The sequence below is a fragment of the Globicephala melas genome, chromosome 9 (genome assembly GCF_963455315.2).
Source record: "Globicephala melas chromosome 9, mGloMel1.2, whole genome shotgun sequence".
Classification (NCBI taxonomy): Eukaryota; Metazoa; Chordata; class Mammalia; order Artiodactyla; family Delphinidae; genus Globicephala; species Globicephala melas.
The window spans coordinates 60659584-60685569 of NC_083322.1; the positions used below are offsets into that span (position 1 = coordinate 60659584).

At 38.3% G+C, this 25986-nt stretch overlaps 1 protein-coding gene across 1 annotated transcript in view; it reads right to left on the reverse strand.

Annotated features, from left to right (window-relative positions):
* The window catches only part of COL28A1 (collagen type XXVIII alpha 1 chain), a 159246-nt gene that overhangs the window by 125001 nt on the left and 8259 nt on the right, over positions 1 to 25986 (reverse strand). The window contains 7 exon segments of the mRNA XM_060305008.1: positions 8209 to 8262; positions 9553 to 9597; positions 12527 to 12571; positions 17347 to 17373; positions 21092 to 21133; positions 22999 to 23052; positions 24689 to 24745. Coding sequence (XP_060160991.1) covers positions 8209 to 8262; positions 9553 to 9597; positions 12527 to 12571; positions 17347 to 17373; positions 21092 to 21133; positions 22999 to 23052; positions 24689 to 24745 — 324 coding nt within the window.

Genomic DNA, 25986 nt, shown 5'->3' on the forward strand with positions numbered 1-25986 from the left:
GGCATATTTTTAGAAAACATATCAGGCTAGCTTTGTTTTACATTAATGAAAAGAGGTTGTCAAAATGCTTCACTGCTTAATTATTGCTGATACATATGGCACTTACTATGTAACAGGTGTTATTCTAAGTGCTTTTCGTGTATTAACTCATGTAATCCTCAGAACAGCTCTATTTTTAACCCATTACATTAATGAGAAAACTGAGGTATGGGGGGGAAAAGTGAGTTTTCCAAATCACAGAACTAATACAATATAAGTCTGGGTTTGAACCCCAGCAGTCTGGCTTTAGAGCCAGTGCTCTAACCACTGTGCAAAACTGCCTCTTGGGACTTTTCCATTCTTAAAGTATTTCAAAAATCATTTGATTGCAGACTAAATTTATATCTTTGCTACAGGATGAAAAACACAAAAATCAGATAGTTACAATCTACCCATAGTTGAAGAATCATCATATGAAGACAAAGAATCTCTAAAATAAAAATAAGCCACATGAAAGGATATACTATTACAAGCCAACTTATGTGCCCTTTCAGGCACATAAAGTCTACCTGGATCAGTGTTGTCACTGAATTAGTGGTAAAGTTAACATAAATAATAATTGGCAATACTGTAATCACACAGTGTAACTCTGCATATAAAGCAGTTATTAAGCAACTGCACTGTTGGAACCATCATTACTTAAAATCTCCAGTTGCAATCTTTTTTTAATAACATCTACTTGGGTAAGAGAAAAGATCACTGTTCACATACTCTACCTACTTATGCTTTTCAAAGAAGAAAAACTCCATAATAACAAAGAATTGCTGGAGAATGTGATGAAAATTGTAGTGTTGTACCGGATTTTAGTAACTCAACTCCTTTTCTTGATTGCTATTAGGTTAAAGTGAATGAAATTGACAATATACAGGTAGGTTTGACTTACAAAAAGGATGATTCATTTGTTTCAATCTAATAGGAAAGTCATATTTCATTATATATAATAAAACCTAAGGAATTGTGTGTCATTTTCCTTAAAAGGAAGGACTGTTCCACGGCCCATCAAGAGAGCTTTTAAAGAAGCTAGGCTCTGGTGGACACTCTTAGGACCCCTCTAGCACCAAATGAGTGGCTGGAAACTCTTCAGGGTGAACCCTCTCCGTAAATCCGAGAAGAAGGACACCAATTTACGAGAGAAGAGAGGTTCATAACAGCATGATATGTTTCCTAAAAACCTACTCTTGGAGACTGGGGGCAGAGGAAAATGAGGAGAGTTATTGTCGAAAGAGTACAAAGTTTACGTTAGAATGATGGAAAAGTTGTGAGCACAGATAGTGATGACGGATACACAGTATTGTGAGTGTATTTAATACCACTGAATTGTATGCTTAAAATGATAAATATTATGTATATTTTACCACAATTTAAAAAAAAAACCTTCTTCTTAGAATAAACTTAGTTTTCCCTGCTGCACTGTTGCTGCTGGAACTTACTTGAATTGATTAAGAGCACTGATATAAGTATTAAAGAAAAGAATTCTGACAACGCTCTGAAGACATGCGGTAACTCGTTGTGTTCCACGTTAGTGCCCCACTCAGCACCTTTGTGGGAAATGTTGGCAGCATTTTGGGTGCCTTGATCCATCGGAGTTTTCGTCTTGGCAGGCTCTGCACACGCATGCGCACATACACACACACGCAGGATGTACCCCATCTGCTGAGGACCATATGTGTCAGAGATTTGGGGAGGAAAATCATCTGTCTTGAAGCCAATGGCTGACATGCCACATGTTCTGGCAACCACGTCAAACTGTCACTATTAGTTGTCTCACGTCAAATGAGTTAATAAGCTCATTTAGTATCCTGGTGGGCAGATAGGCATGTAGGTCAAAGCCCTTTCCACAATAAGAATCTCTGGATTACTAATGATTCTTTCCCTTTAATTAGGCCCAGGACAGAAATAGCATTTAGAATTTGACATCCCCGAAGAAAAACAGCCACATAGTTTGGCAGCTTGGCTCTGATTCTGCATTAGACAGATATTTGTAATTAAAATTGTAAAGGGATTCTTCTCTTCGCACTGCTATACACTGAGCAGTCGCAACCTTGTTCAAAGGTGTTAGCCTGCCAGGAGAACCAGAAGGCCCATTATTGGGTTTGGACAACTGGAAAATCTGGCGTGTTTGAATACCCTGGACTCAAAAATACTTTTCATGAAGCCAAAAATATAGTCATTCTGTATTGAGAGCTGTGAACTTAAAAAAAGTTTTCTGTTTGATTATTCTGTACTAGGGATTGTTGATGTCTACATGTTTCACCTGATTTCCTTCCCGTCAAGTTATGAGGAATTATATCCTATTAGAAATCATGATTTTTTTTTAGTGGTTGAAAGCAACATCATGATGTTAGGGGATTTTCAGGCTTTTGAGTTGTGTGAGAGCTGAAATAAAACTACACAACATTCTAGTTTAAGGAGAAAGTTTCCGCTTCTTCGTAGTTCTTCATATTTGTGGTATTTGAACTCTTTCCAAACCACAGTTGAAATATTTATGTTCAGTAGGTTGACCTACTAAAGCTGCTAAGCTAACTTTAAGTCAAATCAAGCATTGATATTCAAATAATGGCAAAACTAAAGAATGAATTTTTAAAACTACTAAATCTTCATTAATGATATATCTGTTCTAGTGAAAATAGTGACATTATAGAAAACATAAGACTCTAACTTGTATATCTGAAACTGTAAAAAAAAAAAAAATTAAGTTCCAAGCCTCCATGCCTCTCTTAGAAGAAAACGGAATTACAAATAACGCATTAGGTTATTAAATGCACAAGACGCTTCTGATGGATTACCTCTACACTCTCCTGTTTCTATTTATTATCCAGATATCTTGGAAGAATGGTCAAAATTCCTGGCTATTGCACCCTTCTCTCTGATTCCTTCCACAATCCATTGTCACCTCCCCAATCTCTCACAGGTTTCCAAAACCTGCAAAATTGACAATCTAAGTGACTGCATAGGTCCTGCCTATTTGACCTGTCTGCAGTATGATACTGTTGACAGCTCATTCCATTTAAGACTATTTCCTCGTTCATTCAGCAAATATTTATTTGTTGCTTATCTTAAACATGTGTGAGTGTAGATATAATAATTTTTTTTCTCAGATATCATAGCAGTACTCCTGACCCATTGTCCCTAGATTCTCTGCTTTGGATTTTTCAAAAACAGTGATGGACGTGTACATATCTATCTAATTCTCTTGCCAATGGTTCATATTTGAAAGAAGACTGGCAATGTTTAAAATTATAATGCACGGAAACTAAAAGGAAACTTGATTAGTACTCTTTCAGTTACCAAAATACATACGCATTCCTAATAGCTATGTCAAAGGTTGACAGACATCCCTGTTTTAAAAACTAACCTCTTTTCATAGAGCATTTTGAAGAAAACAGGATGATGTGTAGGGATGTTTACTAGGTTGACAATTTTAATTTCAGGATCTGTACATTTAGCTCTCATTTACTTAATTTCTTTATAAGAACACCAACTACTAAAAAAAATTATCTACCATGCTTGGGAACCTCAAAAAATGGTATGGAAGTGTGACAGAGCTAGGTAAGGAGGAGTAGGGTGTCCAAGGATCATGTGCAGCGCAGAGCTTTCGAGTGGACTAAGTGCTTCTTCATTTGCCCTCATTTACTTCCTTTAAAGTTTCACTTACTCACTAATACTAGGTCTGTTGTTTATTTTGGATGTGGGCTGGATGTTTGATTCACTGGAGATTATTTACCCTGACCATATCCATTTATTAAACTGGACCGGACTGGTGCTATTTCCCTATGAGTTTTCTTAACATCTCAGAAGCTAAACTGAACATAAAGTAAGAGGACTTTGAGTTTCTTATACTTGAGTGTAGCATGAGAAGAAAACACTTAGGGGGGAAAAGCCCTGCAGAAAATGTATGAGCGCTCTAGAGCAGAACAATGGAAGAAGTTAGAAGAAGGGAGGCAATACGTCTATTAAGATAAATTACTATATAACATAAATATCACTGTATTTTTAAATTGTTTGAGGATTAACACGTGCTGCTTTGCCTTGGAGAAATACGTCAGGGATAATTCCTAATGCCCTTTTGGCCCTAGCACCGAAGCTCTCATGCTAGGATGCTTCAACGTGTCACAAGCTATTTCCTGCTCAGGCCACAGTGAGCAGTGCTTCCTCCTAGAGCACAAAGAGGGTCTTGGGAAGAGTAGATTTGGATGAGACTTGAGAAGAAAACACCCTTCAGAAATAACCTCAGAAGGACATCAAGAAATGGCAAAGGGCTTCCCTGGTGGCGCAGTGGTTGAGAGTCCGCCTGCCAATGCAGGGGACACGGGTTCGTGCCCCAGTCTGGGAAGATCCCACATGCCGCGGAGAGGCTGGGCCCGTGAGCCGTGGCCGCTGAGCCTGCGCGTCCGGAGCCTGTGCTCCGCAACGGGAGAGACCACAACAGTGAGAGGCCTGCGTACCGCAAAAAAAAAAGAAATGGCAAAAATTACCTAATGTGGGCCTGGCACATCCAGCATTCTACTGTGTTTATTTGTTCAAAACTAATTTTGGTTACTTGTTCTCTGTGATTTGAGAGGCCTGCCAGTCTTGAGCCATTCTTTCTCGTTATTGGAGGGCCCATTCTATGGCCAGATGGGATTGCCACCTGAACCACCACACCAGCCCTTGGAAGGTGGCGTAGGGTTCTTAGGCCCTCAGTTTTTACTGAGAAGGGGCACCGTGCTCTCTTGTTAAGGACATTGCCAGTTTGGTCCTAGGGGTATGGCTTCTCAGATACTTGCGTGATTATAGTTCTAATTGATTTTAGAGACTGATGGGATGTTCTTCTTATGAATACCACTCTTGACCCTCATGTATGGGAGAGGCTGAGGTGGCTTCCTTCTGAGAAACATCTATGTTTTGTTTCTAAAGCAACAAGGTCATTTAGGACAGAATACTACTTTACATACGGAAAATACTAATGACAGAAGTGATTTGTGAAATAGGGCCAGAATCACATTTTTCCTTAATTTCTCACATGCTATTTTTTCCTTTCATTCTTTGGCCACCTTTTCTGCAAACCCTTTGATGAAGAAAACCCAACCACTAGAGCAACAGAACGGGATTGTCGCTCATGAGAGAGACTATTCATAAATTCAAATTCATAGACAGGCCCTATCTAGAAACTCCCATGGAATCTTTGCAAATGTGACAAGTCCAAATTTTCTATTTTAAGGTCTCATAAGAGACAAAATATTTGAAAATGCACATTACTGGTTTCTTATTCCCATGAGATTCCTTTCCTTCTTTTCCTGCATTTTCAGATGAACATTATAACCAAGTAGAAGTGCACTCTCAACAGACTTCTGTTTCCAGCCAGAGTACACTAGAGGGGGTAGAAAGATGCAATTTCCATACTGTCCAAAAGAAAGGCATTTATCTCAGGTTGACTATGTAGGAAATTCAGCAGTTTTCCTAAGAAGATAGATATAATATGGTGGTTAAGAGCAGACTGGCTGGGTTTGAATCCTGGCTCTGTCCCTTCCTAGCTGTGTAGACTTGAATCCATTGCTTAAATTCTCTGTGCCATAGTAGCCTAATCTATACCGTGGGAGTGAGAATAGATCATGCCTCAGAAGGTGGTGTTATCTTAAATGGGTATTTAGAACTGTATCTGTGCATAGTAAATATACACTAAGTAAGTGCTATCTGTTATTTTAGAAGCTTCAAAATAATAATCCTCCCTGTGTCCATTGGAAAATACAGAATTACTGAATTTTAAAGGTTTTTTTTTTTGGCACGAATTGCAATAGCAATATCGTAAAACCATTTTGTAATAAAATGGTAATGGATAAAAAGAAATGTCACTATAAAACATTGTTTCCAGATTGAGCAAAAAAATAGTTTATTAAGTTTTTAAGATTTAGAAGTACATTCTGGCATGCAAGATGAAGCCATTCCCTGAAACCTGACTTTTAAGACAATACAAGAATAAATGTATAAAACCTAAGACAATTAATGAATGTGACATGCGTCTCTGGTTGACAGATCCAAAGAGGGGTAGAAATTAGTAATAGTCTCCAAGTAACAGTCAAGAGACCATTAAATCTGTGACATTAAGACAAAAATATAACTAGGAGAAAAATGAGAAGCTTACTCCCATCTCACTCCCTACCAAGAACCCCCAGTATTCTTTTTTTTTTTTTTTTTTTTTTTGTGGTACGCGGGCCTCTCACTGTTGTGGCCTCTCCCGTTGCGGAGCACAGGCTCCGGACGCGCAGGCTCAGCGGCCATGGCTCACGGGCCTAGCCGCTCCGCAGCATGTGGGATCTTCCCGGACTGGGGCACGAACCCGTGTCCCCTGCATCGGCAGGCGGACTGTCAACCACTGTGCCACTAGGGAAACCCCCCAATATTCTTTAGATACTGACATCTTTTTAACTGACAACGAATTTTTTGTGTTCACCTGGCAGTGAATTTTGTGATTTTAAACCTGTGATAATTTTACGTTAAATATCTTCACCAAAATTTTTGAAAAAAAGAATTTTTTAAAAGCGAGGCCCTTGGAAAGTTGAAGTCCTCAGATACCTTTGGAAGAGTGACTCCTTTTATGATGATGATGTGAAAGTCGAGCATGAAGTGTTATGTCAGAAAATTACAGCCTCCCCCAATACACTTGACTCATTATTTATTCTAAGAATTAATGCATTCTTAGAATTAAAAGCTAAATTCTGTGGAAATAAATCCACTTTGAAAGAAAAATCTGAGTAGTAATTGTATAAGACATGAAGAGAATTGATCAAACGATGGCACGTTTTTATGAACTGACATCACCCATCTCCCGAAGCTGCATGCCCTGCTCCCAGCCCAGCACCTCCGCAGATGCCCTGATTTCCAGACTTCTCATTTTCCAAAATGAAAACTTTGGGCCAGTATGATTTCTAATATCCCTTGTAGCTCAAACAATCTATAATTCTATCACTGTTGCAAACTCCAAACCTGATCCCTGATTTTAAGCCTCTTTTTCACAAACATGTGAAAATTATCAGCCTAGGTAACCAAAGGATCCTAGAAATAAGTGTGGACTGTCAAAATATTTTCTTTTCCTTGCTGCAGGATTTTACCTACAGCCAAAGCAATTTTGCAAAAACTTCTACTCAGTATTCAGAAGAGCCAGTTCTTTCGCCCAGAGAGAATTTATCATAGTCAAGGACTGGAAAAGACAGTTTCCCCAGACAACCGTAAGCACACGCCCACTGAGAAGCTCATTCTATTTTAATTTGCCAATTAAAACTGCCCCAGGAAATCACACATTGTCATTAAAAATAGTATACGTGTCACTCCCTTACCTCTCTCTGGAAAAAAGAACAGTCAAGTAACCCAACTGCTCCCCACAACTTAAATTTAATAGCACCCTTAAAATATTGGCTTTATCTAGGGTCCTCTGGGGACAGTACTGTCTGCTGTTATTACTGCCACAAATTCCACAGATCTCCAGTCACTAACTCCGTTTATTAGATATTTACTATATCTGTGGAATTTACTAAGCACTGAGAAGCGTTAAAAAGGCACTAAAACGCTTGTTTTCAGCAAATTAATGGCCACTCTCACTGGAAAACGGAGTCTTATAAACAGGTCTTTTAAAGATAAAGATCCCTTCTATCTCAACTTTTGGTTCCATCTGGTTCTTTTTCAATCCCTCCCTATACGTCTTGCCTGGTTACCTGTGGAATGACATTACAAGGCTGGTATTGATAGAGACTACACCCTCACAATTTAAAAAAGTTTAATTTTTGTTGGTATGACAGTTATAAATCCCCTTCTCTTATAAACTATGTATTGAGTTGACATTACCTGTGGGAAATAGAGTGATTCGAATTGTGTTGCTTATTACTACTTTTCAGTTTCTAGTGAGTCATAAAATGACTAAAAGGGCAGGAGTAAGATGGAAACACTGCAGAAATAATGGCTTATATTTAATAATGCCCCTTTGAATAAAATAATCATAATAAATGAAAAGACTATGACACTGACTTCCTGCATGTACTTAAACATGATTCTGTGTATAACACCTGCAGGTTATTATGTATTTCCAAAGATTCGTCCTCAAAGAATCCATTGACTTCTGCCTAATAAAAACGTGTATTACCATAGCTCACTAGGGGAAAGGCACTCTGCCTGTCTATAATCAACGGGTATGATTACCTTATTGTCTTGAAACCCCTTCGGGCCTGGATCCCCTGGAAGTCCAGTAATGCCCTGCTCCAAGATGAAAACCAAGAATTAGTTCTGTGTACAGAAGGCCAATCAGGAATGAATCATTCATTAGGGTCCCTAGAGATCCTGGAGTTAGAAGTCAGACTATCTAAGTCAGAGTTAAGTTGGGGTTACACACGATTGAGAAATGGAATGAGATAAAATTCCTTGTGTCAAACACACAGCTTCTAAAATAGTATCTAGACTGAGAGCAAACATTTATTAATGAGGTGTTTGTTTTTTAAACCTGCGTTTCCAACATTATTCCTGTGCTGGACCCCTTTTTGGAAAGACTAAACAGCAACTTTAAAAATATATATCTAAGGCATATATAACTGTAAGTTGGAGTTTCCAATGACCTGTGATAATCAGAGTTACTCCCCTGTCCTGACACAATTTCAGACCAGAAGAAAGGCGTTGATGGTCAACTAGATGCCATCTAGGAAATTTTGGGTAAAGGTATAATTTTCAGTAGACTTTTTGAAATGCTGAAATTAGTTCTTCACACATATACACACCCTCTTCCCATTACAGCTTTAGACAAGGCAAGTCCCCAGACTGGAAAAACGGATCCAATTATTTTCTGAAATCCCTGGGATAAGTCTAAAATAAATGCTTTAAAGAATCATTCCGTGTTATTGAGCAGTTACTGCTTATCATGATGGAATAATACAGATGCTGTAATTTAGATAAAATGCATAGCTTTTCCTATTGCATTAGAGCAGCAATGCCAACATTGTTACATCCTGCTTTTGACTGCTTTGACTTTTTTTTTTTTTTTTTTTGCGCGGTACGCGGGCCTCACACTGTTGTGGCCTCTTCCGTTGCAGAGCACAGGCTCCGGACGTGCAAGCTCAGCGGCCGTGGCACACGGGCCCAGCCGCTCCGCGGCATGTGGGATCTTCCCGGACCGGGGCACGAACCCGTGTCCCCTGCATCGGCAGGCGGACTCTCAACCACTGCGCCACCAGGGAAGCCCTAAATGCTTTGACTTTATTCATCTTCCTAAACTCTAATTTTTTAACTTTTATCCCTTCAGCTACTCACTAAGTAGACTCACCTGCCGGCACCTATCTTTGAAGGAGCCTGCGTTAGTTATTCAAAATATTAGAGCACCAGTCTCCAGACTTTGTCTCACATTGGAATCACCTGAGAATCTTGAAAAATACTGATGCCTGACTCCAATCCCTGGACATTCTGACTGAATTGGTAGAGGGTGCATGTGGGCACAGAGATTTCCAAAGCTCCCTAGGTATTCTAATACAGACTTAGATTTGGTTTTCGCCTCCTTACCTGAAGTCCTCTGGGTCCCTTTGGTCCACTTGGCACTGGGGATCCCTGTGGAATAAAATGAACGGTAAGTTGCTCTAAATATCCATTCAATTTGCAATGATTTTACGTGGAAAGAGAAGGAACTGTGTTCCCAGTAATGGCCAGTCTTCCCAGGTTATGCAAACATCAAAGCCAACAAATTCACTGTTAACAAAACGACCCTAATTAACAAGCCAACTTGTTAGTAAACTTTTCTCTAGTAAACAAACTCCATGAAAACACAATTTTAGGTTAAGTCCTTTGCCTGTATATTGACATTTTGATCAGAATTTTAAAAATTTATTTCTTAAGAATCCTTAGAAAGCAACAAACTTGGTGGAATATTGTTTCCTTTCAGCAAGGCAATGTCAGTTAAATTAACAATTTAGTGGGCTTCCCTGGTGGCGCAGTGGTTAAGAATCCTCCTGCCAGTGCAGGGGACACGGGTTCGAGCCCTGGTCCGGGAAGATCCCACGTGCCGCAGAGCAACTAAGCCCGTGTGCCATGACTACTGAGCCTACGCTCTAGAGCCCCCATGTCACAACTATAGAGCCCACGTGCCACAACTACTGAAGCCCGTGCGCCTAGAGCCCGGGCTCCGCAACAAGATAAACAACCGCAATGAGAAGCCTGCACACCACTACAAATAGTAGCCCCCGCTCGACGCAACTAGAGAAAGCCTGTGAGCAGTATCAAGCACCCAGTGCAGCTAAAAATAAATTAATTAAATTAATTTAAAAAAAAAATTTTGTGAGTTTCCACAATGTCTAGATCACTCTCTTGCCCATCTTCAATACATAGAACTTGGCAAAACACAACTTATACTCAACACTCTTCTAAAAGAAAATATTTCAATATGTCCCATAACTAGGAAGCCCTTTAAAGTTTGTTTTTGTGACAGTATAATATTATCTAGTCTCTCTTTTCTCAGATTTCCACTTTTTTTCTGATTACCAAAATGTAACCTGTTTATAATAGACATACTTTGACAATTATAGAAAAAAGTAAATTTCTAACAGCAACAGATGTTAACATTTTAGGCATATTTTCATCCAATATTATTATTTCATCCAGTAGGTCTTTCTTTAAATAATTTGATCAAAATGTATATCCAATTTTGTATCCTACTTATCTGGCCTTCCATTCTATCAAAAATATTTTTCCATGTCATTAAAAACTCTTAGTAAACAATAATATCCAAGAATATGATTCTGTCATAGCTACTCATTTCTCTAGTTTTGACACTTAAGTTGTTTCTGATTATTTCTATTGTTAACAATAGTATAGTGAATATCTTTGTGTATAAATCTTTGTTCAACTTCTGATTCATTCCTAAGGATAATTTCCTAGAAGAAGATGACTGACACAGAGACTGTAAGCACATTTAAGGCTCTCATTCACCCTCTTTTGTCTCTCACACCATATATGGAAAGAAAAAGTAAAAATTTCCTCCATAAATTTTGTTTAGATTTCCATTCTCACTACCTGAGTATAGAGAGTGCATCTTCATCTTACAATATCTCCATCAATACTGAGTATTATATATTATCTCAATGCTTGCTAATTTGATAGGTGAAGTAATATTTTAATGTTTTAATTTTACTTACCTGATTGCTTATGTGTTTGGATAATTTTTTCATTTATTACCCATGTATATTTCCTCTTTTATGTTGCTTTGTGTTCTTTGTACGTTTTATGTGTAAACTTACATGAACTCTTCACATCAAGGGCACTATATTTCATTGACCTTAGACATGCATTTTTTCAGATTTTTACATCTCTGAAATTGGGATACATCGTACAATCAGTTGCACCTTACATTTCTAATGGGCAGTATTTTTTCTTTCTTTTTAGCACAGAAAATAATAGGGCATTTAACAATCCCTGCCATCTTAGTCAATGAACTGTGTTAAATCTTTGTCAGCCATTTTTATTTCAAATAGTGTCTCCAGTTATTTTTTGACTCATTTTTGTTCAGTGTGTCCATTCTTCTGTATTTTCAAGTCTATGTCCATCTCCCATTTTCAGTTATTCTCCAGGAAGAATCCATTCATTATCACACCTTTCATTTTGTCCAGAGATAATTACCAAGCCTACATTTTTCAGATTCATCTGACCTTTAACTCTACAGTAGTTTAAAAGCTTTCAGAAAGTCTCAGCCTATTTAAAGTGTTTAGTTACATAGGCCAGTGTCACTATTTTATCCTTTTCTTTTCACCTTCCTCCTCGTTTTCTCTCCTTGACTCTTCCCATAATTAAAAGATAGATATTGAAAGACTTTGGTATCTTGGTGGCATGCTGGTAACAGTTCTTAACTATAATGAAAACGATTTACTTTTACTCTACTTTTTTGAACCCTTTATCATGTTTCAAATATACTCTCTATGTATTTCTGGTCCATTAAGGAACTCCTTAACATTTAATATTGTCTCCAGTTTACATATTTTATTCATATTTATTTTTTAATGAAAGGTAAATAACTACCCAATTTCTGTGGCTTGCTGCATTTTCAAATCCTTATCTGTGTCTAGTTCTTCCACATTACTGAAAAGTATTTCATTAACCTATTTCATCGAGTTCTTCACTTTACTTTGGAAGGTGCTTGTTCTCAGCGTTTACATCTGGAAAACAATTCTCCTTTGACCCAACTGGAGCTTGAATTGACTTTGCTAGTTAAGTTATTCTTTTCACCATAACAATTAGTGGGCCTGGCCTCAAAGGTTAGGGTGCCACAAGGCAAAGTCTTAATGGTCTGTAAGAAAGGCCTTTGGGGGCTCCATTAAATAAAGTTAGGGATGGATTTGTTTTTTGCTTCATGTTTTACAGATGTGAAAATTGAGCCGATGACTCTAATTCCAGTAGTGAGAGCAACATTATGAATCCAGGAATTTCTTCTTAAGGAAACTCAGTCCCAAAGGGATCACAGCTGTTAGCATTTTAAAAACAAGTTCCTTACTTTGTTACCTTTTATTCCTGGTTTACTGCATTCTCCATGTTCACCCTAAAAAAATGAATACATGAAATAAGAAGACATTTGCAGTCATTCAGTGTTCGGATTCTTTTTAAAAGATTCCCAGCAGAATCTTATGACATGAGGAGTCTGATGAGTTATACACAGTTTTATCCTCAATACTGTGGGTTGTTTGGGCATTGAACTCTGAAAAATTTTACCCATGAGTCATTCTTAACACAATCAAATTAGTGATACCACCTAATGAGGTTTAACATTTTTGAGACATGGATCAAATTAGAGGAAAGAAAATAAGGTTTAATGAGCACCTACCATATTTTATGTACCCTTTGCATATGTGATTTAATTGAATCCACACTATACCCCAATGAGATTAGTTTTACAATTCCTTTTTTTCAATTTGATCCATAGATGTCTTTTCTTATTGAAGTATAGTTGACTTGCAATATCATATTAGTTTCAGGTGTACAACATAGCGATTCAATATTTTTATAGATTACACACCATCCAAAGTTACTACAAAATATTGTCTATATTCCCTGTGCTGTACATTACATCCCTGTGACTTATTTATTTTATAACTGGCAGTTTGTACCTCATAATCCCCTTCACCTTCATCTTATTTTATAAATGAGGAAACTTAAGCTCAACAAGGTAACTTTGCTCCATCCTAGAGCTAGTAAGAAGAATCAGGTCTCAGCCCAGGTCTACTCAGACTCCGTGTCCCTATTCTTTCCACAACACCACATGCTCCAGCCTGAGCACCAACTTTGATCAATTAGTAGTGTTTGCCTAGAGAACTGTGAGAGAGAGATTCTGAGAGCATGTCCTGACTTGGTGGAGAAAGGAGCCATGATGAATGATCAAGGTCTGCGGTGAGAGAGAGAGTTGGGCATGGCGACAAGCATGCTGTGTGTTTTCCATCACCGCAGACTGCTGTCCTGCCTTTCCTGGAATACTAACGGAAAAACAAATTAACATTTAAATTATGCTTTCCCGTTTATTATTAATGTTATTTTACAGACATTATGTCAGTTAATCTGACATTAACTGTCTGAGGTAGATATTATTAGCCCAGTTTCACAGATTGAAAATTTGTGATTTAAAAAGGTTAAGTAACTTGCTCAGATAGAATGAGAATTGGGGCCTCTGAATACAAATCCACTATATCAGACTTCCAAGACTTCTAATAATTAGAACTAACAAGGAACAAGGTCAATTAGAAAAACAACTGAAGTTAGACTTTTCAAAGTGTATTCATACATATCTATATTTTTTCTGAGCCTCGAAGCAATTCATATTTTTAAGATAGGGCAGTTCAGTTGGGGGGGTTAAATGATTTATGTAAATGTCCATGCCGGCCAATGACTCCTAGGCTGGTGTCCTCACTACTAGTTTCTGTTTCTGCTGCTGCTTATTATCTCTGTGCTCCTCTAAAGCATGCAACTCAAAGTGCCACTACATAAGGAACTTGCACTAGAATGTTCATCACTGCCCTGCTTCCTTCATTAGGGAAGTCTTGCTATGAAAAATAAATGTCAGCTGAGCTAAGCAGTATGTTTAGTGATACAGTGGACTTATATTCTTGTGCAAGCTTCATCTCATCACAAAATAGCAACAAATAGTTCACAGATTGACTGCCAACGTGCAGACCACACTTTGCTCTGAGAAGGAATATCATAATTGTGACCACCAGTTATGGATGCAGAGTATGTGCCAAAGTCTTGACGTTATTGGTGATCACCACAACAGCCTTGCAAGGTGTATGTATCTCCATTCATACACAAGGCAAGTGAGGCTCAGGGAGATTAAGTAGCTTCCCCATGACCACATGCTTGAGTCTGTTAGGCTCCCAAGTCCGTGTTCTCCCTCAGCCACCCAAAGCTGAACAGGGTACACTGCCATGGTCTTCAAGTTACTTTCCACTAACCTGACACTTCTGCCTAGGGCCCTGCATGGGGTATTGCTGGCACGGGGGGCAGGCAAGAGGGAGGTACAATTTTTAGATCCAGCTATGTCTCTATTCAAAAGCAATCTGTTTACGGTTACCGGGGTGAAGGGTAGGGGGAAGGGATAGTCAGGGAGTTTGGGATCAACATGTACACACTGCTATATTTAAAATGGATAACCAACAAGGACCTACTGTATAGCACAGGGAACTCTGCTCAGTGTTATGTGACAGCCTGGATGGGAGGGGAGTTTGGGGGAGAATGGATACATGCATACGTATGGCTGACTCCCTTTGCTGTGCACTTGAAACTATCACAACATTGTTAATCGGCTATACTCCAATATAAAATAAAAAGTTAAAAAAAAACAAAAGCCATCTGTTCTCTCTCCACATCATATTGTGAGTCAAACTGACCCAGGAAAAACTGAGCTTTCACTTAAAACAAGTTGAACATTCATTGCTGAATGCAAATGGAAAATCGCTCTTGAAGAATCAATTAGAAAGCAATTAATTGAAGAATGTTGGATGGAAATACAATGAGTCAACCACCAAAATATAAAACAGAAAAGTACCATAAATATGCTCAAAATTCTTTGGGCTAGAGTTCACGTTCCATTTGTCCAGACAGATTTGTTAGCTATAGGGTCCTGAGGAACAGCATCGGCATGGGGGCAGATTCCCATCAATGAAGATACTGTACTCATGTTATTCGCCTCTGCAAAGGCGTTTTCTTTTTTGATGGGCTCAGTAATCCCTGTGGCATGGTCAGAGTTACAAAGTTCCCAAGAGCAAGTGCTTCAGAAAAAACTGAACAGATTAGCTCTGTTCCCAGCCTCGATTTCTGACGCTGTTTATCCTGGTGAAATTCTGGTTTGAATGTCGACGGTTCAGGGTCATTTTGCTCCGACAGCTTGTATTTTCCAAACGAGGGCCCCTCCAGTGAATCTATAATTCCCCAGAAGTTTAAGTGAATCTTTTCAAAAAAAAAAAAAATACACAGAGAGTTTCCTGGTGTTGATAATTAGCATACTGTATAAATCAAAATGGTGGTGGCATGGAAAATTTTCTTCAACTATATATATAGGACAGTTTTACAATCATGAAAGGTTTTTTTTGTTGTTGTTTTTTTTTGTTTGTTTTTTTTTTAACATCTTTATTGGGGTATAATTGCTTTACAATGGTGTGTTAGTTTCTGCTTTATAACAAAGTGAATCAGTCATACATAAACATATGTTCCCATATGTCTTCCCTCATGAAAGTTTTTTAACTTTCCCATATTATCACTTGTTCCCTATCTCTTTATAATAGCACCTTATGTTTATAGACCAGCAAATAATTTAAAATACATTGTCACATCCATTATTCTATTTGATTCTCCAACCACCCTGTAAATTAGGGAGGCTTGTATTAATCCAGTTCTATATGGATGAAGAAACAGACACTCTAAGATATTGAGTTGTCCAGGTTCTGATGGCAAAGTACAGAATCATGGCATTTCTTACACTCTTCCCCTTTTCGACCTAACATTTCCAGTGTTTAGGGATATATTTATATGCCTGTGTGTAGGTTCACCCCTAATGTTTACAGGGCCCAGAACAAGAGTATAAGCAGAGGCCCAAATACCACCTATCTAAGTAGCTGAAAGTTCCAAATCGAGCTAATAAACTAGTCATGTTCTGGCTTCCTTTCTTGACAAATATATCTCCAAAAGGAGTAAAAAGTTAGAGAATTTTGGAATTCTTCAGAAGTGCATGTGGGAGGCCCATGCCCACAGCCCACAGCCCAGTTCTCAGTTTACCTCCCACTTCCAGCTCCTCCCACAGCCAAAGGAGCTGTATGTGTCTGTGTGCCACAGACAGCACAACAAAGCCCCCTCCTGCCCCAACAAAGCTTCCATTTGGTTTCCCTCAGGCCTAGGGAGAAGATGGACATGGGAAGGAGGTTCGTGTGTGCCTTTGAAGCAGGCTTAGACCATTTTGCAGGGACTTCTAGGGGCTTGGTTACCCAAAGCATGATCCAGGAGAAGGGGACATGGGCCTCTCACTCTGCAGACACCTGGCTCCCTCATGAATGAGGAGGATGGAGGAGACCCAGAGCAGGACCCTGTAAAGTGCATGCCTCTTGCCCAGGTCTGAGGGTTGTAGGACAGAATGAATGATGAGGGCTATGTTCTGATTTCAGACAGAAAAATCTGATACTAGAGAGCATATAATAATAGTGGCTTAAACTTATGAACCACTGAACCCTCTCGAAGATTCCTGAGCCCCAGTCTAACGTGTTAATTTCTTTGGAAACAGTTTGATTTCCTAATTGGTAATTTGCAAAGAATAATAAAATAATCTACCAACTCATAACCTTTGTCAAATTTACTGCCCCTGCAAGCTATACCCAGGTGCCTGATGGAATGAACTAAGTAATTCTTTACTGCTTAACCAGGATAGATCCTCTTTGCCCCATGAGAGGGTCTTGTGTCTACATTTCATAGGAAGTTAAGCACCAAGGCAGCAGCATAATTGTAGTATTGCTGCATCCATTTGCACATAGAAACTTTTGATCTTGATACCCGTATTGCATGACCATTAAACTGGGGTTCTCTATTAAAAGAATTCGTATTTGCAGGACTACGAGAGGCTGGATTCTCAGGAATCTTAGGCTTCCTTCCATCCGTTATAACATACACCTGTATCTTAAGTTCTATTATTATTTTATGCTAACAGTGTTGAGAATATACTTAGGAATTTGGGAATCCAGACTTACAAAAATAAAGGAAAATAACTTTTATTAAGTATATAAATACAGTTACGTTGCTGTTTTTCTTTATGAAATTCTGATCTATTTGTTGTTACCAACTTACCTTCTCACTCTTGTACCCAGGGATTCCCTAATTAAAAAAGAAAAGAGAAGTAAAATGTGATATTAGAAGGCATAGTTGGAGGAAGTAGTTGATGTTTTTCATTTATAAAGTACAACAAAACACATCTGTATAGTCTTGGAAATTAAGACCGTATAAAGGTAAGGTCTTCCACTTCTCTCTGCACTTAGGGAATGTGCGTATAGTAGGGGGAAGAAAAGAACCTATTTTTTCCTTTTATTACATTCTATTCTCAGTTCCACATATTTTTTCAAACCCAATTTCTTACCCTTTGGTCCAAAGCTAAAGGAGAAACTATACACTGAATCTCATTGTAGAAGTGACGACCTATAATAGTGCTTTCAAAATTGTTATATTGACTTTTAAACTGTGAACTGTCACAGCTGAGGATGCTTCACAGAGACGGTTTAGAAAAATTGGCTTTGAAACTGAGCTGAGATAATGGCCTTTAAAATGTCCGTAAATATTTATATCCATTATGATCCTCCTTTCAAATTCGGTCTAGAATATAGAACATCGGGAAATGAATGGTTCCTTTGTCAACCTTAGTGAGACAGTGACCTTTAAGTTACTATATTTTATCTCAGGCTAAATAAGGGGCCAGTGCTTCTGCTTCTCTTGTATGTCACTCTTGGGAATTCTGCACAGCCTTCTCCATTGTGTCGCTGCCCATAAACCCTTTAAGTAACACAATACTGAATATTAAACAGACTGGTAAATTACCAACTTTAAGCTACAGCAAGTCTTTTTCTAATGTGATCACATGTCTTTCATACAACTAGTTTCTATGTATGAAAATAGAATTGTAAGACATCTTTTAAGTGAGCTGGAGAAACCAATGAAATAAACAAGCTGTGATTGTAGTTACTTGTGAGTCAGAGTACAAAATTTTGCTGTGTATGACTTTTTTACAAAAGGTAAAAAGGAATTCTTTAGCACTTCTCCCCAAATGTGCAATCACTGAGAAACTGAAAATAAAAGTAAAACTAGTCAAAAAAATTGTTACACTACAATTTAATCCGTGTCGGAAATACTTATTCACATAAACGGTTTTATGTTTAGTATTGTGCTTGAAATTAAAGGCCACATTAATATAGTTAAATTGGGGTTCTTTATAATAACAGTTCATGTCTGCAGCACTAAAAAAGACTGGACTTTCAATCTCAGGAATTTTGGGGTGCCCTCCACTGCTTATAATATACCACCATATTTAAAATTCTGTCATTATTTTATGTTAAGAGCGTTAAGACTGTATTTCGGAAGGGGCCAATACAGTTTACAAAAATAAAGGAATATTACTTTTTATAGTATACTCTTTTCCCTGTGTTTTGGTTTTTGTTTTGTTTTCCTAACTCTCTGGTCAATTTATTGTTTGGTTGATCTCCCCTTTCTTTCCTCCTTTCAGGGCACCTTACTTACTAGTTTTAAAATATTCAAATTTGAGATATTCAGCACTGTACTCATTGGTCTCTGCAAAATTTGCTTCTGACTTCCCTATTTCTATGAATGGTACCATCATATTTCAAATCATACAGAATCAAAATTTATAATCATCTTTGCTCTCAACTTGCCCCTTCCATTCTTTTAATCCAACCAGTTAAAATCCTCCAACAGCTTCCAGGGCACTTAGTTTTAGATCCACTCTCCTGACCCTGACCAACAAGGCGCTGTGTGATCTAGACCCTGCCTACCCCATAGCCTCATCTCCCTCGCCACTCTTCCTCAAACTCTGTCTCTCTTTGCATTTCCTGGGCCCACCAAGCTTGCTCCTGCCTCAGAGCTTTTGTGTTTGCTGCTCTTTCTGCCTAGAACCCCCTAGTGACCCTGTTTTATATTTTCATAAGCCTCTCACTGACTGGAGTTCTTACTCACTTGTTTGTCTGTTGGTTGAACGCTTTATGAAAACAGGGTCTCTCCACCTTGCTCACCTCTATATCCCCGGCACCTAAAAGAGGGCCCAGCGCATGGCAAGTGTTCAGTAAATCTTGCTGAACATCTGAGGTAGAGCTAGTCACCGCATCCCCTCATTTCTACGCCTTCCTGGTTCTCACAATGTTCTCTTCCTCTCTGTTTTGTCATCACTGTAGCCCAGTTCTGTCCAGTATAACGTGAGCCACCTATGTCATTTTCAATTCCTTAACAGCCACTTAAAAATTGCGAGAATGAACAGGTGAAATTAATTTTTAATAATATATTGTATTTATCACAATAGGTCCAAAAACTGTCATTTTAACATGTGATCAATATTAAAAAATTATTGATGAGATATTTTACATCTCTTTTTTTGGTACTAAGTCATAAAAATTCAGTGTGTAGTTTATTCCTCCAGCACACCTCCACCCCGGCTAGCCTCTTCCACTGCTCGGTAAGCACACGTGGCCAGCAGCTTTCACATTGGCTGGAGCAGCTCTAGCTAATGACCCTGTCACTTCTTCTACAGCCTGTAGCAACAAACCTTCTTCAAAGTGCTCTTTCCTTCTGCTTGTTCCCACTTCAGTTTTGCTTTTAGAGCCAGGCCAGATTAATCTTCCAAATCCACAGCTCTTGGGCCATACGCCTCATCTAAAATCTCAGGAGGTGCCCATCACCCTGCAAAGCCCAGCCTTCCAGCCGGCATGGACCAACCACTCTGCCAATACTCCTCCCTAGGCACCCCATCTCACCATTCCCCACGCTTTGCCCTCCCTCTGGTTGCTGCTCACAGCACTTTCCATCTAGAATGCCTGCCCCTTCCACTTTCCTGTTCTGTCTTTACCTGTCTCAGTCCTACACCCTTCAAGGGTCATTCTGTAGAATCTACCCTGATGGCTCTGGTCTCCTCTGAATGCCCATTATACTTTATGTGTGAAATTCTTACAATATTTTGACATTCCACTTCATACTGTAGCTGTTTTACCTCTCCTCTGAGATAATGAACGTTTCACAAAAATAAGTGCTTTGTCTTAATTTTATTTTCACATAACAATAGGCTTTATATATATAAAATACCTAAGAAGTCTTTCCTGAATGAGTAACACAAATTTCTGAAGGAATTTCCATTGAAATTATCAAACTTTGTATCAGGATTTTTCATGAAATTGGTTAAAAACACCAAGAGAACCATTTTTAAAACCTCTGGGTCTGAGTCCTGGGCTTTCATCCAAGGGGAAAAGCTGGGAGGAGAAATGCCACGCAGCCTCCTTTTAAGTCACTGTACATTTCTCTGCTATTTGCTATACTGCTGCAGTTCTCCAGGACAATGCAAAAGAAGAAATGTACTATAATTATTTCTCACACAATCTCTTGACATCTTCTAATTATAGGGATAATAAATCAACTAGAACAATCTCTTCTTTTGCCTGTAGAATTGGATTTACAAAAGGATAGTTGAGATTATGTAATTCTTCTGCTCCCAGAATTTTAATTTACTCTTTATTAAAAAAAAACACAGGAAGCAAAACAAAATATTTTTCTTATTTGAGCTTTTCACAAATCTCAACTTGAGTATCAAGAAATGTTATGTGGCGGACCGCCCTGTCCCATCATCACTCCTTTTGGACAGAGTATTTTCTCCTCACATTTCCACTTCTAAGATCATAATCTGTCTGATTGCCTGTCTGAGCCATCAAGAGCACACGTGGACATAAATCATTTTTGCACTTGCATTGCAGGGGTCAAAATGATCCATTACAGAATCTTAGCGTCCTGGGATTACTTTCTTAGGAAGGCATTTCAGTTGTGTACGTACCCCTGGGCCTCTTTCTCCCGGTTCCCCTTTTGGAGCATCACCCTGTGTCAAGAAAAAAACTTAGTCAAAATTCCATGGCCCTGCAGAGCGAGTGATTGCTCAATAAAATTCACTATTAAGATTTCCCGGATTAATACGTTAAACCAATGGGGAAAATATCTTTGACCTTGACCATTGACGTTTTCACCATGCAGTCTAGGGAAGAAAATAGCAGCTCAGATAGCCTTTGCCCTTTGGAGTGAAGCCAGATGTATAGGGTGCAGAATCCAGGTATATTTTCACAGCTTAGGCCGAGACTTGCATCCTAGTTTAACAACACAGCCGTTGTTCTCAAATATAGCATTGTACCCACTCGGAGCCAGCTCCTCTGGCTTTTCTCCAAGGGGCTTTGGAATGTTTTGCAAAATGTCCTTAAGAGTGATTGCTTGATTTCAGCGAGACTTAGGAAAATATATTATATGGCACAAAATTGCAAGCCAAATAAATGAAATGTGTGCAAAGACTTACAACAGGTATTTAACAAAGCAAAAAGAAGACATGATGGCATCAATTTAGACCCATACAAAGCGGGTGAGTGTAGGGGTGTGTGTGTGTGTGTGTGTGTGTGTGTGTGTGTTGTAAAACCACCCAAGGATGCTTTACATTCCCTTTCTTTGACAAGCAGACAACTGGCAAAAATACTTTGATGCACCTAACTTATTATATTATTCATTACCTCCCTAAACGTATTCTCAGAAATGGAGTTACTGGCATTAACATTTTGAATATTTGAATGCTTCTTATAGTGCCTAATTGCTTCCAAAAGTGTTTGTGTGTCTGTGCCAAGTTACCTTTGCAATGAAGAGGAAACCAGTTTCACCACCACATTGTTATCACTAGTTATTATTGTTTTAATATTGCTGTGTTAAGTGCTATAAGAAATGTTTTTTATAATTTAAAATACAGAAAAAACCAAACTCGTGAACTAGAAAATTACTCCCCTCACTCGCAAAAAACAACCCAACACGCTTGGAGTCCAAAGTTTCTAAAATGTGAATAATTAGTAGTAAAGGGTACCTCGTTGTCTGTCTTTAAATTTCATTCATTATCCAGTGAAATTAAACATTTTTCTATTTCTTTTTTCACTGGATTTATTTCCTGTCTTGAAAATTGTTTGTGTCCTTTGACCATTTAATTATTAGTTTCTCATCTATTTTATAAGGTCTTTGTGTACTATAGCAATTAACCCAATATCCATTGTATTTTGACATAAACATTTCCCTATATGTTTTCCTCTTTATTTTAATTATTATTTTTCATTATATACGAACTTTCCTCAAATTTTCACATGGTTGCATCTGCTAATCTCTCTCCTATGATTCCTTCTGTTGCTCTTGAACTTGGAAGACCATCATCCCAACAATGATATGATTTTTTTTTAATTAATCTAGGATTTTATTGATGAGTAACAAAGAAAAGAATTGGAGAAATGCCTGAACTTGGTTTGGGAGTAAGAGACAATCTGGTGTTTTTCCTATTGTTATTGTAGGTGAGTTACCCATCAAGTGAACCCATAAAAAATACAAGTGTCAATAGCAATCTGTCCTGGAATATGTATTAGTGATTCGTGGAACATTGTAGTAATTAATTTAGGCCTCCATTATTTAAGAACAAGTTTCTCTTTATTCACCTCCCTAGGTTTCCTGAACTTATTGACTAAAATGGTCATATGTTTCTCAGAATTTGTAAATAAAAGCTTACACAAACCAGACAGATGATGTAGGAAGTAAACAGCCTGTATTCTTCGTGGGAATCATCAGATTTTTGGCATTGGCATATATTACAATCCTTTGTTTTTTAATTTTTGTTATTTAAGTAGACCTAGAAGGCGATACACTGGTTTAAGTGAAAGCTGTTTATTCATTTACCGGATTTCCTTTAGGTCCTCACTCACCTTTGATACCTGGGCTTCCATGTGTACCCTGAAGGCAAAGGGAAAAAAGATTACATGGAGCCAGGCATTCTATTAGTTTCCTACACCTTACATTAATTTCTGATCAGCTTCATTCCATAAAATTAGAGATGATTGTAAAAAACACTTTACATACCAAGCAGAGCTTCAACTCTGTTTTCCCTTACTACACACCAGGAAGACGGCACAGTCTTGAAATGGCAGATTCTCTAGATTTGCTCAAAAAAGATAATGTCTCTCTATTCCTGATGTCCAAGAGAGAATCTCAAAAGATGGAAGAAGAGAGTTCTTCAATCCTATTCTAGAAAGGCATTTTATTTTCCTATTCTCAAACCACCAAAAATCTCGCTTTTCTGTGAACTGGTTTTGGGAACACTCAATAAATGTTAAATAACATATTTCTATGGCTATCCCTATTAAAACATGGTACAGTAATCTCTTCCAACAATATTAAGGGACTGAAATAGATTAGCTCAGCAGTTGTAAGGTTTCTTTTTACTGTTTATTCTAAAACGTAATTGAATATCCCAAGCAAACCTTCCCTGGCAATCTCTTGGTGTAATAAGTATAAAGTAAGACTTTATAGGAAGGGAAAGTTAAACCTTTGCTTTGGCCAAAATTAGCTTCTACTGACTGCCACGTTATCATGTAATGTATCTAACTTGTATTTTGAAGAAAAAAAAAGACAAACACTCCCTCTTTCTAATGCCTTGATTAGTAGAATGATTTGAAAAAGTATAGGCTTTGGACCCAAGACTCAAGGGAAAATGTGTTATAGTCTAAGAAATTCACTCTACACATTCCCCTCCCTGCCCCCAAATACAAGCATCAGTTCAAACACATTATCAATGAATTTTTGTGAAATATCTCCACAGGGCTTTTGACCTCTAAGGTTTGAAATCACAGAAGTAAATAAAAAACTGAAGTAGCAGCGTGCAGGCACCTGAAGGTGACTGTTAGAGAAACATTCAGCATCTCCAGTCATTGTGATGTCATTTCCAATGCCCTCCCAGTACAGACATGGCATCTACCAGATATTAGGGCAGAATATAAAGGAAGCACTCCTTTGGGGATTATCTTTTCAAGTATTGAATCATCTTAGTAAATCCTGCCATTTACCTTTGTTTGCCAAGTGGTGTCTTCCATTTCACACAATTCACTCTAATTTCCAGAGCTTCCTGACAAGCTTCCTCCCCACGAGGCATTTTGGGGTTGCACTTGGCTAAGTGTGAAGACACAGTTAATTTCTGGAGAGGTCACTTGTTTCTAGGTGGAAGTAGGATAAGGCTTTGTCTAGAGCACTGAGGATTTGTATGAGCTCTTTCTCTAAATTTTCACTTCAGTTTTGAGAAATTCTGGCTTCAATTGTTGCATCAGAAGTGATGCTGAAATATCCTTCGTGGGAAGAACGTCGTCATTTTAAACCAAATCTGCCCTCAATTCAGTTCAGTAAAATCTCAAGCTTATTTCTAAGGACAGAATGTATCCCTTCAGGAATAAAAGAAAGGAACAGCGTTTCTGTTTTTGCTGCTATTTGCACACAACTGCTTTTCAACAGCACAAAGTAGCCCAGTGTTTTCAGGGCAGAGCTATCATCGCTAGGACTTCCTGACTTGACCCTAAGTTCAAAACAGAAATATACTCACAGGAGGCCCTGGGTCGCCTGGATCCCCCTTCTCACATTCACAAATCTTGCGTTCACACTAAATCAATAATGAAGCACAATATTAACACTCAGTGAAATATAGCATTTTAAATCTCATTCAGTACACAACTAAATGGAACACTCCTTGAAGAAACTTTACCTTGCAAATATATGGAGCTTTTGCTCTCCCTATTAAATTCTTCCAGGAAATCCCTGATCTAGGAAGACCTAGCTAATAAAGTATTATTAAATGTTGCCATGGTTAAGTAAAATAGACCTCCCATTAAAAATTTATGTATAACATCATTCGCCAGTTAAAATGGAAAAATAAACATTTTCAGTGGACTTTGGGAATTTCTGCTGTTTCTCTTCTATACAATGCCTCCAGGCTCAATAATATACAAACATCAAATACTCCTTTACTCAAAAAAGGAAAAAATTTGACTTATACCATATTTTATCGATTCTAAGATGCATATTTTTCCTTATTTTCGCATCTTTGAAACCAGAATGCATATTAAATGAGTCACGCCCAACCAAGATGAAGCTGGTATTTTCTGCGCATGCACTTCATCGCTTCCAGAATGAGATGGAATAAAACTCCAGAGACACAACAAGAGCACTTGAAGAAATGCTGCATCACCAACACTTTTGGTGGCACAGGGGCTGGTATTGTGTAGAAAAGCCAATAATGACTCTGAGACAAAAAGTGATTTTAGAGGATTTCAACTTTGAATGTGAAGAAGTTTTAGAAATAATCAATTTAGTTTGCTTTTATTTTCCCTTATCTATATGCACAGAAGTGATAACAGGATTTAAAAATCTATATCTAAATAGATCTAAAAGGACTCTTGCCATAGTATAAAATGAAAAATTGTAATTCATAAGAAGGTGCTGTATCATAGTTTGACAGAGGTTTTTTTTTTTTTTTTGCGGTACGCGGGCCTCTCACCGTTGTGGCCTCTCCCGTTGCGGAACACAGGCTCCTGATGTGCAGGCTCAGCGGCCATGGCCCACGGGCCCAGCCGCTCCACGGCATGTGGGATCCTCCCGGACCGGGGCACGAACCCGCATCCCCTGCATCGGCAGGCGGACTCTCAACCACTGTGCCACCAGGGAAGCCCCAGAGGGTATTTTTTAATCTGTCTTAATGGCATATAAAATAATGAAACATAGTGCTCTACAAGCTTTGGTTGGCTCCTATTATTTTATGTGATAGTCCTAATGTTAAAGAATCAGTTTATCGAACAAAGTTCAGATGTTCCAACTCTTTGCCCAGAAACACACATGCAGTAGAGC